We start from the raw sequence: 13,269 nt of genomic DNA, 5'->3' as shown, positions 1-13,269 counted from the left end.
CCTCAGGAAGTAAGCATTCTGCTTTGGGGTTTGGCCATGCTTAGTTTCAGTTTCCTTTTCTCTGCATCAGAAGCCTCAAGACTGCTGAGTTTTTGTCCCCATTTTGTGCCTGGCTTGCTGTCCAGAAAGAGCAACTGCTTCAGTTCCAGCCCTTGCACGAATTCAGCAAACAGGTAATTGACCTGATGCTTTACATATTTCTAGCTACTTGCATGTAATAGCTTTTTTTTTTCATTAAAAAAGTTAATTTTAATTAAACAAAATCATTTAGAATAAAAAGCTGGCTAGTATTTTTCTTATCTGTTCACCCATTTCTGTTTACTGTATTCACAGGTAATAGAGTATATAAGAGGAATCAATACAGACTTTGTGACACTATTTTTTAGCTGTTTTTTGGTATTTAATGGGAAATTATTTGATTTTCCACTAGATTGAGAAGTATGGCAGTGACAACTCGTCTGACATGGATACAAGAAAAGAGACTGCAAAATTATTTTGGAGGAAAACAGTTTAGTCTTCTTCATAAGGCTACCTGCCAAGGATTCTCTCTTCATGGTTTGCTTGATAAATGCTATGACCAAGGACCTGCTTTAATAGTAGTTTATAGTGGAGATCATGTTATTGGGGCATATATGCCTGTGGGCTTGAAGAATGAAAGGGTGCCCATCATTGCTTTTGCCTTACAAGAGACTGAAATTTCAGAATGCAAAATAGGATCACATTTTTTCTCCAAATCGTATAGGGGTATGGGTCCCAGTGAATTCAACATAGATTTATCAAACAAGAAGGTGAATATGTACGCAGAAACAATTAAAAAACTTGGACTTCCTCAATGTAATGCTATTTCTATCGAGGAGTGTGAGGCTTTTCGACTTGAAGGTAAGGTTAATCAGATAACCCTATAAAGTTCTTTCCTCTGTGCTTGTAGGATCTAATTGACTCCTCTGGAGGGAAGAATGATGTGTTTTTACTTGTCCCTGTCACCAGGTGATCCAAAGTGAAATCTGGCCACAAATTGTTTGCTAAGACAATTACGACAATCATGACAAAAGGAGGAAGGGAGAGGAGAGAGGGGAGAAGGAAGCAAACATTGGGATTGTGATATTCTCTTAGACTGAAGCCAGGACTTGAAATACTTGACATTTTTGTGACTGGTAATGGATCACTTCTGATGCAGTTTCCCATGATATACATTATATCAAAAGACCAAATTAATTTTTCCAATCAAGGACATTCAAACTGTTTCCAATATTTACTATTATAAGTGTTCCTATAATATATTTATGCATACAATATGCACTTCTTATGATGACTTCCTGGAAGGCTAACTGAAGTTTAAGGATTATGCACATTTGCATTTTGATGGACCCCTTTAAAAAATTTCATGACCAAGAATTTTATAGAAATGTCTGTTTCCCTGCACCCTTGAAATCCTTGGTATTATCAAATTTTAAAATATTTGGCAATTTGCAGTCAAAAGGTGGTTTCTAATTTTCTTTTTTGTTTATCTCTGATCATTAACAAGTACGTATGTATTGGCTATTTATATTTATTTTATGAAATACTTGTTTATATTTATCCATTTAAAAGAGGAGTATCTGGGAATAATATTCCCTAAATATCTGCAAGTTCTAAACTTGCTGTGATCTTTATACTTGAACTGCTATCAGAATACATAATTCTTAGATCACGTTTTATTTGGGGGGATGTTGTAATGTTACCACGGCACTGATGTAGTGTTGCTGTGGAAAACCTAAGCTCAGATTTGTTTATTATTTATTATTGTTTCCATTTAAGTGATTTGTTCTTTCTTCTGATTCAGAAAGGACCCCAGTTCTATCTCCTACATCCTATTGAATAATTGAGTGAGAAAAGGTCTGCTAACACTATAGCCTTGCAGTGTCTACCCTTCTAACACTGGTCTCTACAAATGAGAGGCTCAAAACCACTTTTTATTTATTTATTTATTTATTTATTTATTTATTTATTTATTTATTTATTTTAAAGATTTATTTATTTTTATACAAGAACCGGGGTATAGGCCAGATGCGAGGGAGGGCAAGAGGATTCACCAGACAGCCGGGAACAGAACAGGCAGACTGATGAAATACAATGCTAGGGGGAGCAGTGAGAGAGACAGGAGAGGTTTTCTTTGCCATGTAGGATTCTTGCCAGCCGGCCGGGATCGAACCCATGCTGCAGAGGCTGCGGAGACAGCTTCACAGTGTGGTGCTCAACCGCCTGCGCCACCAGGGAAGCCCTCAAAACCACCTTTTGACTACAGATTGCCAAACATTTAAAATTTGATAATACCAAGGATTTCAAGGGTGCAGGGAAATAGACATTTCTATAAAATTCTTGGCCATGAAACGTTTTAAAGGTGTCCAAATGAAATGATGTTAAAGAGATGTCACTTTTTTTTTTTAACTTAGTTTTGACTATGCTGCAGTTTTTGTACTTTTCCCTTGTGAATTCCTTGGTAGTCAGTGTACCAGTCATTCAACAACTTGTAATCTTCACTATCCTTTGATTATTTCCCTAGATATATTAAGTGAAAGAAGAATGAAATATGTCACTGAGTAAGTCAATGTCTTTAATGGTCTATTACTGTGTTTATTATCTTGAACACTCTTATAAGCTGTCTATAAAGTTTTTAGCACAAATTATAACAGATAACAAGGATCATCAACAACAGAACAAAACTATTTTTATAATGAAATTTTTGGTAATAGTAATGTCAAAATAAAATCGGCTCTGTGTAGAGGTATTGCATGTAATGTTTTTATGCAAATGAAAGTTTTTATTTGTCTGCGTGTTTTCATTTTTTGCAGTTAGTTTTAACTACTTTAGGGAATTATTGTAGAAGGGATGATTTGCAATAGGAGAACACTTATTATGAGTTTCCAGATCAAGTTTGTACAAACTTCAAAAGTCACATATCATATTGTGGTTTTTGAAATTTAATTTTGATATTGTTGACAGTTTATCTTCATAATTGATATTTATTCCTAAGTTCATATAGCCTAGTAACTTAAATCTGAAAGGTTTGTGTCTGATTTTAGTTAATCTTGTAATTCTTTTATAATAGAATTTGAGATAGGGTAATTTTCTGTCCTTTTGTACTAGAAAATAAGTTGCAAATGAAAAATAATAATACATAATAATAGAAAATGAATTTTAGGAAAATTTATGGTAAGGTCTTATAAACTAACTCAGTCAACTGTTAAAAATTGTGTTACCTAAAAAGGCTCAGGAAGCAGTTATTGTCTGAGATAAGAACTTACAAGCCATATGGAAATCTGGTTCACCAAGCACGAATTCTGCTGCTGGGTCCTACCGGAGCTGGGAAGTCTAGCTTCATCAACTCAGTGAAGTCTATTTTCCGAGGTCATGTAACCCAGCAGGTTTTGGTGGGCTCTGATCCAGGTGGGACATCAAAGAAGGTAAGTCCATTCTCAGTCTTTGCTTCTTTGTTCTCATCTCAGAACCTTTGCTTCTTTGTTCAAGTTAATTAGACTTAAGAACTTTTAGTTGATCCACTTCATGGCATGTAGACCTCATCAAAATTCAATTAATTATTTTTTTTCCAGAAGAATTCTTAAAGTTGCTCTCTTCTCTGCAGTACAGGACATATTCCATTAAGGATGGAGAGGATGGCAACCTCCTGCCATTTATGCTGTGCGACTCATTGGGGCTGGGTGAGGAAGGGGAAGGACTGTGTACGGATGACATAGTCTCCATCTTAAAAGGCCATGTTCCTGACAGATACCAGGTAAGACTTGTCTGATTATTGAGAAATTGGAATTGATATTTAAAATTCTTATTTTTGTCCTAATTACCATATTGTTTTTAAAATTATTATAGTAATTATATCTTGATAGTTCAATGGACAAATCATATTCATTATTCTTTTCACATATTTGTTTTTCTTGACCATTTTTACACATCCTTCTCCAGTGACCTCATTTGTGTTTTATATTACTGTTTGTATTTATTACATTTTTTGTTTATTATATTTTATTGTTTATGTTGCCACTTGATTGAAATTACAAGAAATTTTAATATTGAAAGTTGATTTGCATCTTTATACATCCAGAAAAACATTGTTTTTTTTTTTTATTCATGCAGATCTCATAGAGAAATGATAAATTACTCTGTTATTGAGAGATTTTGCTGTTAAAAACTGTCTTGAGGTTGATTGCCCTGTACATTATGTCACTTTGTATTTTCACCAGTATATCTATGATACATATTCCTGGCAGAGGGATTGCTAATCAAATAAATATGCCTCACTTTGAAACACTTTAACCCTTTACATTCTACTTGATGATCAAAGGGTTCTTTCTGAATGTACTCACCTCTTCTTCTGCTTATACTGCTTCTTCTGTCTAAAACACTTTGTCTTGGGCCTCCCTGGTGGCACAAGGGGTTGAGCATAGCACTTTGAAACGGTCTGCAGCCTCTGCAGCTTGAATTTGATCCCTGGTTACTTGTATGCATAAACAAATAAATCTTTTTAAAAAAACACTTTGTCTTATCCTAATTCACTATATCAGATTAACTTTCCCTATTTTTTAATCTCTCAGATTTCATGTCCTTTCTTAGCAGTTTACCTGATTAGGTGAAAAGTCTGTTATCTACTTGCATACTCACTGTCTTATCTACAGGTTGTTAATCTCATAAAATTAACAACCATTTGTTTTGTTCACCACTGTTTCATTCACTTGCATAGTGCTTGCTGCATAATACGTGCTCATAAATATTCACTGATTAGTATGTTGCTTTATGTTTACCCTACAGTTTAATCCCACGAAACCAATTGCACCAGGTCATGGTGACTATATTAACAACACTTCATTGAAGGACAGAATCCACTGTGTGGCATTTGTGTTAGATGCCAAGTCTGTTGAACACCTGTCTCATGAGATGACAGCAAAGATTAAACAAATTCGAAGTGACATGATAAAGTATGGTGAGTCTCATTCTACCTTTGTGCTAAGGATACAAGATTAGACTGCGTTGCAGAATGGTTTCTGGACAGCATGAAGAATTTCAGAACTTGTACATGTGAATTTTCCATGGCCTGTCAATGTGATTCAATCAAGTTGAGCACTCACTTTCGCTGCTTGACTTATGCAAGTTACTTAAACTCACTGTGCCTCAGTTTCCTAATCTATAAAATTAGTATGATAATAGCATCTACCTCAGATTTATTATAGGGATTGAACAAATTATTATAAACAAAGAGTTCAGTACAGTACTAATTACTTGCTACCACTGCTTCCCATCGTGCTTTTATTTACATAGAGTCCTAGATTTCCCCATGGGCATTATAGGATTAGAAAGCAAAAAAGAACATTTCGGTAAGAAAAAAAAGATAGGAAAGTAAGACGTAAGGTAGGGAGAGGTAACATAAGGGCCGAAAAAGATAGACCCACAGTGACTTCTCTTGACATGATTTTCCATTCTGTTTGGGAAAGAGCCAGTTTATCTCAACTCTGATTCAGCTAGAAAAAGAGAGTGGTTGCCAGGAAAAAGACTAATTAATACAAAGTAAAAATCAAAATCAACAAACAACTATAAACCAGAGACACACTATGGTGGGGGGGAGAGGCGGGGAGAGAAAGGACAAGGGTCAAAATAAGGGGGGGTGCAATTGTATGGGGAGTATAACCAAAATGAAAATGCATACATTGTGCAAAAATGAAAAATGATGTAAGAATTATATAAAATAAAATATTAAAATAAAATAAAATGTATAAACTGAACCATTAAAAAAAAGGGAGTGGTTGATTTTTTTTGCTCACTGAAATTTCAGATCTTGCTTGAGTGGGTTTGAGGGAGGGCTAATATTGTGCCTCAGGAACATTTTATTGTGATGCTTTGAAATAGTATATGTCATTTTTTTTTTTTGAGGTGTTTTCTTCCCAATCTTATTTATTAGAGTACTTTGGTGGTTTTCTCTGGTCCACATAAACACACAACTCTTTGGGGCCTCCCTGGTGGTGCAGCGGGTTAAGCACAGCATTGTGAAGGTATCTGAAGCCACTGCAGCATGAGTTTGATCCCCGGCTGGCCAGGAAACTACCCACATGGTGCAGCAGACCTCTCCTGTCTTGCCCACTGCTCCCCTCAGCCATGTATTTCAGTTAGTCTGCCTGTTCCCTACTCTGTCTCTGGTGAAGCCTCTCACCCCCTACCCTGCACCTCTGGCCTGTACCCCGGTTCTTGTATGCATAAATAAATAAATCTTTTTTTAAGACTTATTTATTTATTTATATAAGAACCGGGGTACAGGCCAGATGCATGGGAGGGTGAGAGGATTCTCCAGAGACAGAGCGGGGAACAGAACAGGCAGACTGATGAAATACACTGCTGAGGGGAGCAGTGGGCTCGAGAGGAGAGGTCTGCCGCGCCAGGTGGGACCCTCGCTGGCCAGCTGGGATAGAACCGCACTGCAGTAGCTGCGGACAACTTCATAGCGCCGGGCTCAACTGCCTGCGCCACTAGGGGAGGTCCAATAAATAAATCTTAAAAAAAAAAAAAACAACACAACTGTTTGTCTAGGATATGAGCTCAATCAGCAATATTATAGTATAAATTTTAGTTACCTCTTTCAAAGGTAAATAAACTAACTTCATTTGAAGTTTCCTTTCTTATCATGGAAAGCAATAAAGGAGACTTTCTATGACAGAGGATCTCTAAGTACTCATGAAGAATTGAAGGGGATGTTTTTTCATAGGGTTGTGGGAGTCTTCCCAAAAGTGTGTTGTATAATTGATAGCTGATTCACTGAAAAATACTGATGCTGTTCTTTTTTTTTTTAAATAAATTTTATTTTTATATTCCCCATACAATTGCAATCCCTTATTTTGACCCCAATCCCTCCCCTCCCCACCCCCATACCTCCCATAGAGTGTCTCTGGTTCATAGTTTTTTGTTGAATTTGATTTTCACTTTCTTATAGTTATTCATTTTCCTGGTCCCTTATTTAAGTTTTCTAGATTCCTGCTATGAGTGAGACCATCCGGTGTTTTTCTTTTTCTTTCTGGCTTATTTCGCTGAGCATGATCCCTTCCAGCGCCATCCATGTTGCTGCAAATTGCATGTGTTTATCTTTTTTGAATGTTGAGTAATATTCCATGGTGTATATGTACCACATCTTCTTGATCCAGTCATCTATATTTGGGCATTTGGGTTGTTTCCAAAGCTTAGCTATTGTAAACAGTGCTGCTATAAACATAGGGGTGCAGGTGCTCTTTGGAATTGATGTTTCTGTGTCCTTTGGGTAAATACCTAGGAATGGAATTGCTGGATCATATGGAAGCTCTATGTTTAGTAGGTCCAGAAATCTCCACACAGCTCTCCATAGTGGTTGGACCAGTTTGCATTCTCACCAACAGTGCAGGAGAGTTCCTTTTTCTCCACATCCTCGCCAACATTTGTTGTTGCTAGTTTTAATATGTGCCACTCTCACTGGTGTAAGATGGTATCTCATTGTAGTTTGGATTTGCGTTTCCCTGATTACAAGTGATGTTGAACATTTTTTCATATGCCTATTGGCCATTTGCATTTCCTCTTCAGAGAAGTTTCTTTTTAGCTCTTCTGCCCATTTTTTGACTGGATTATTTTCTTTGTTGTTGTTGAGTCTCATCAGCTCTTTGTAGATTTTTGTGATCAGTCCTTTATCATTAGTATTGTGTGCAAAAATGTTCTCCCAGTTGGTGGGGTTTCTCTTTGTTTTGGTTATTGTCTCTTTTGCTGTGCAGAAGCTCTTTAATTTGATGTAGTCCCAGCTGTTTATCTTTGTCTTCACTATCACTGCTTTGGGTGATGTGTCTGTAAAGATGTCTTTGATGTGAATATCATGTAGTGTTTCGCCTATATTTCCTTCTATATATTTTATGGTTTCAGGTCTTATGTCAAGTTCTTTAATCCATTTTGAGTTGATTTTTGTGTATGGTGTGAGGTAGTGGTCAAGCTTCATACTTTTGCATGTAGCGACCCAGTTTTCCCAGCACCGTTCATTGAACAAACTTTCTTTGCTCCAATGCATAGTCTTTGCTCCTTTGTCAAAGATTAGTTGACCATAATCTGTGGGTTTATTTCTGGATTTTCTATTCAATTCCTTTGGTCTGTGTGTCTGTTCTTGTTCCAATACCATGCAGTTTTGATGATTATGGCTTTGTAGTATAGTTTGAAGTCTGGGCGTGTGATGCCTCCATTCCCTTCTTTTTTTTTCAGGAGAGCTTTGGCTATTTGGGGTTTTTGGTGATTCCATATGAATTTCATCAATAATTGTTCTATTTCTTTGAAGAATGACATTGAGATTTTGATTGGAATAGCATTGAATCTGTATATTGCTTTTGGTAGGATGGCCATTTTAATAATGTTTATTCTTCCAATCCATGAGCAGGGGATGTCTTTCCATTTCTTTGTGTCTTCTTCTATTTCTTTTAACAGTGTTTTATAGTTTTCTTTGTATAGGTCCTTTACCTCTTTTGTTAGATTTATTCCCAAGTATTTGATTTTTTTTGTTTTGATAATAAAAGGGATGTTTTTTTTTTTTTATTTCTCCTTCTTCAGATTTATTGTTTGTGTATAGGAAGGCTACTGACTTTTGCATGTTGATTTTGTATCCTGCCACTTTACTGAACTGATTGATGAGTTAAATTAGTTTTTCTGTGGAGTTTTTGGGGTTCTTTATGTATATTATCATATCATCTGCAAATAGTGATAGTTTGACTTCTTCTTTTCTTATTTGGATTCCTTGTATGTCTTTCTCTTGTCTTATTGCTCTGGCTAGGACTTCCAGTATTATATTGAAAAGCAGTGGTGAGAGTGGACATCTTTGTCTTGTTCCAGATCTTAATGGAAATGCTTTCAGCTTGTCTGATATATTTTGGTGCTCCTTCGTTTGGTGAATATATGTTAATGAGTGTTATTTCTTGTCGAAGTATTGTCTCCTTGATCATAATGTAGTGACCATTGGGGTCTCTTTTTATCTTTTTGAGTTTGAAGTCTTTTTTATCTGATATATGTATAGCTGTTCCTGCTTTCTTTTTTGGTCCACTTGCTTACAGGATTGTTTTCCATCCTTTAACTTTGAGTCTATTTTTATCTTATGTAGCTAAATGTGTTTCCTGGAGACAGCAAAAGGTTGGGTTTTGTTTCTTAATCCAGCCTGCGACTCTGTGTCTTTTTATTGAAGAGTTTAGTCCATTTACATTTAGAGTTAATATTGATATGTTAGCATCTGTATTTGCCATTGTGTTTGTCTTTCCTTTGATTTTATTTATTTATTCTTTTAATAACTCTTTTTTTTGGCCTTCTTTCATTGTTATTCGTCCCTCTGAGGTTCTGGCTTTAGGACTCCTGGTAGTATTTTTTGGAGTGGGGGTTTAGTTGTAATGAAATTCCAGAGTTTCTGTTTGTCTGGGAAGGTCCTTATTCTTTCTTCATAGAGGAAGGAGAGCTTTGCAGGATAGAGTATTCTTGGTTGGCATCTGTTTTCTTGGAGTCTGTTGACTATGTCCCTCCACTCTCTCCTTGCCCGTATTGTTTCTTCGGAGAAGTCTGACGTCAGCCTGATTGGTTTTCCTTTGAATGTTATCTGTTTCTTCCCTCTTGTCAGCTTCATTATTTTTTCCTTGTCCTGGATTCTTGGGAGCTTTACTATTATGTGTCTTGCTGTATTTTTCCCTTTGTTGTGGAAGTTTGGTGTTCTTATGGCTTCTTGCATATCAATTTTCAGCTCCTTCTTCACGTTTGGGAAGTTCTCTTCAATTATCTCCTTGAATATTTTCTCTGTTCCTACATCTCTCTCCTCTCCTTCTGGTATTCCTATAACTCTTATATTTCCTTTCCTCATGGAGTCAGATAGTTCTCGAAGTCTTTCTTCAGTCTTTTTCCTTCGTACTTCACTTTCCTTTTCTGTTTTGGTTCTTTTTATTTCTGTGTCTTCAAGAGTACTTATTTGTTCTTCCATTTCATCTATTCTGCTTTCATTGCTTTTCCCAGAGTTCTTTAGTGCCTCCATTAATTCTTTGATCTCCTGCATTTCTTTTACTTCCCTCTTTAGGGACTCAATTTCATTCTTCTGATCGTTGATTATTTCCCCCTTATCATTGTTATCCTTTATGACTTCTGTTATTTTTTTAATCATGACAATTTTAAATTCTCTTTCTTGTAGGCTCAGAAGTTCTTCCAAGTTACTGTTGTTGCAATCTAGGGGGTGGTTTTCTTTTTGTCGTGTGCTTTTTTCCTGAGGAGTTGCTAGGTTGCGTGTGGTTCTTCTACTCCCTACTGTCTGTTTTCTAATTTGCCGTATGCAATGGGACACTGTGTTGCTGGGACTGGCCGGCATCTTGGGTGAAATCTCTGCCTTCTCCGGGAGCCATCTGTTGGTTTCAAGCAGTCTTTACTGTTCTAAAATGCCGATGCTGAGACACGCTCTCCCACGTGCCTGGTCTGCCCCGGCGGTGGGTTCCCGCTCCCCCTCTGGGCTGGGACTGCAGGCCAGAAGGGGTCTGGCATGGGCAAACTTCCCAGCTCACCTGTGGTTCCTCAGGGAGCCTTCTGCTGGTTTCAGGCATGAAATGTCCCTGTTCTAAAATGGCGATGTAGGACACACTCCCTGCGTGCCATTTTAAAATGGTGATGCAGGATGCGCTCTCAGTCTCAGGCACACTCTTCTGCGCGCCTGGTCTGCCCCGGCCGGGCTCTGGGCTCAGACTGCTGGTCAGAAGGGGCCTGGCGTGGGCGAACTTCCCAGCTCACCACTGGCTCCTCCGGGAGCCTTCTGCCGGTTTCAAGCAGTCTTTACTGAAGAAAGTTCCCTGTTCTATCCTGATGCTGTTCTTAATGCTAAAACAATATGTATCTGCTTGGCACAGGTGTGGTACATTTGGCTTTGCTCACTAATGTGGATAACTTGGATCTGATTACAGAGAATGACCTTGTAGACATACAGAAATGTGTTCCTGTGAAATCTAAGGTAATGAATGATGTCCTTTTTAAACATATTTTCTGGAGTATGTCACTATAATCATAATATATTACTGTGTATAAAAATAGAAATATACATGTACTGAGTTTAAGAAAAAATAAAATGGTTGAATAATTCAGATTTATAGTCCAAATTTAAAAAATTCAAGATATGTTTATTTTTATACTGACAAAGATAATTGTTTATTGCAATTTAATTCCATATGTTCAATTCAACAAATATTTATCAATTACCTTTAATGAATAATCCAGTGTGATAGTTTCTTTTTCTTTTTTTTTTTTAAGATTTTTATTTATTTATTTATACAGGCACTGGGTACAGTGAGAAGCACGGGAGGGTGAGAGAATTCACCAGAGCCAGAGCGGGGAGCAGAGCAGACCTCTCCTGCTGCTCCCCTCAGCAGTGTATTTTGTCAGTCTGCTTGTTCTGTTCCCCACTCTGTCTCTGGTGAATCCTCTCACCCTCCTGAGCATCTGGCCTGTACCCCGGTTCTTGTATAAAAAGAAATAAATCTTTTTAAAAAACTAAGCATCAACATTAAACTAGTCAAGTAAAATAGATTTATTCTGAGAATATTTTTTTTTAAAGAAAACAGAAATTATGGGCTCTGTTGTACATGCAGATAAATACTTCAACTTCAAGGTGGCTATATAGAACTATTAGTTACCTTTTGCATTTAAATGATGTTTGTTCTTTATTGATATATATATATATATATATATATATACACACACACACACACATACACATTAAGGTAACATTTGTTTGTAACACCATATATGATTCAGAGGTATAGGTCCATACCTTATCAGGTGTATATTGCCACACTATAGCCACCACCAAAACTGTCATAGTCCTCCACTTTAGTTCATTAGGGCCCCTTACCCTTTTGCTTTCCACATACATTTTTAGTGAAATTAACCAATTATATTCAAGGTTGACTTTTGAATTATTTTTTTTAATAAATCTTTTTTTTTTTTAAAGATTTATTTATTTATACAAGCACTGGGTACAGTCAGAAGCGCGGGAGGGTGAGAGAATTCACCAGAACCAGAGCGGGGAGCAGAGCAGGCAGAAGGACTGAAGTACACTGCTGAGGGGAGCAGCGGGCGGCAGGAGAGGTCTGCTAACCATGTGGGACCCTCCTCCTGGTGGCCGGGGAGCAGCCGGGGATCAAACCATCGCTGCAGAGGCTGCGGGCAGCTTCACAACCCAGCGCTCAACAGCTGCGCCACCGGGGAGACCTGACTTTTGAATTATTTTACGAGAGCACTTTATGGGACCAGATCTTAGCCCCATTTTATTTTTTAATTTTTTAAAAAGATTTATTTATTTATTTATACAAGCACTGGGTACAGTCAGAAGCGTGGGAGTGTGAGAGAATTCAGAGCCAGAGCGGTAAACAAAACAGGCAGACTGACGAAATACACTGCTGAGGGGAGCAGCGGACAGCAGGAGAGGTCTGCACGCCATGTGGGACCCTCGCCGGTGGCGGGGGTGGAACTGGTGCTGCAGAGTCTGTGGGCAGCTTTGCAGCCCAGCGCTCAACCACTGCACCACAGGGGAGGCCCTCTTAGCCCCATTTTATCCAACCAGAAAAACATTGCCAAGCCCCTACTATTTGCTTTTGGTTCCATAACTTAAATTAACATAAAATAATATTTTTGTCTATTTTGATATTTCTGAGTTTTGATTTTTGCATTCCAGGTACAAGCAGTCCACAGAATACTTGGATTTGCTCTTTCTGACATCTTGGTGGTTAGTAATTATTCCTCAGCGTGGGAGCTGGACTCTGTAAGAGATGTTCTGATCCTCTCTGTGTTGAGAGAGATGCTGTGGGCTGCAGATGACTACTTAGAGGATTTGCCTTGTGAATTCGTAGAAATTTGAAGAAAGTATCAGCCACGTGGCTAGTGGCTGTTCCTACTATTCCCTCTTGACTGTAGCATGGTCTGTGCTAGGGAGAGGCACATGCCTTTTATATGTATGGGTTCAGAATTTAGCATTACCTGTATTGTTTGTTGTCAACCTGTGTACAACACATACAGCTACATTCTCAAAATAAGACTACAGTGGATCTAACTTGAGGTTATATGTCTTCCTCCAGTAGCAATCACTTTATCCAAAAGTAAAAGGAAATATGATCAGCTTATCATGGATTATACCTATCCAGGGAGAGTGATTTATTATTAAGAGAAGGGAATTAATCAGTGTCAGGTCCATTGTTGATATGACTGAGATGGAGAGACAACGGTATGTAC

The 13,269-nt window shown here is 37.6% G+C and overlaps 1 protein-coding gene across 1 annotated transcript; it reads left to right on the top strand.

Moving 5' to 3' along the window:
• Window positions 1-440: 440 nt before the first annotated feature.
• Window positions 441-12,898, top strand: IFI44 (interferon induced protein 44; the record flags this gene model as incomplete). The annotated part of the gene is made up of 7 exons (XM_084242338.1): window positions 441-879; window positions 3,089-3,101; window positions 3,248-3,443; window positions 3,623-3,772; window positions 4,801-4,972; window positions 10,896-10,996; window positions 12,716-12,898. The coding sequence occupies 7 exons, from the start codon at window positions 441-443 to the stop codon at window positions 12,896-12,898; spliced, it is 1,254 nt and encodes a 417-aa protein (XP_084098464.1).
• Window positions 12,899-13,269: the final 371 nt, after the last annotated feature.

Source organism: Talpa europaea, assembly GCF_964194135.1.
Source record: "Talpa europaea genome assembly, chromosome: 9".
Taxonomy (NCBI): Eukaryota; Metazoa; Chordata; class Mammalia; order Eulipotyphla; family Talpidae; genus Talpa; species Talpa europaea.
This window is presented reverse-complemented; position numbering and strand designations above follow the sequence as displayed.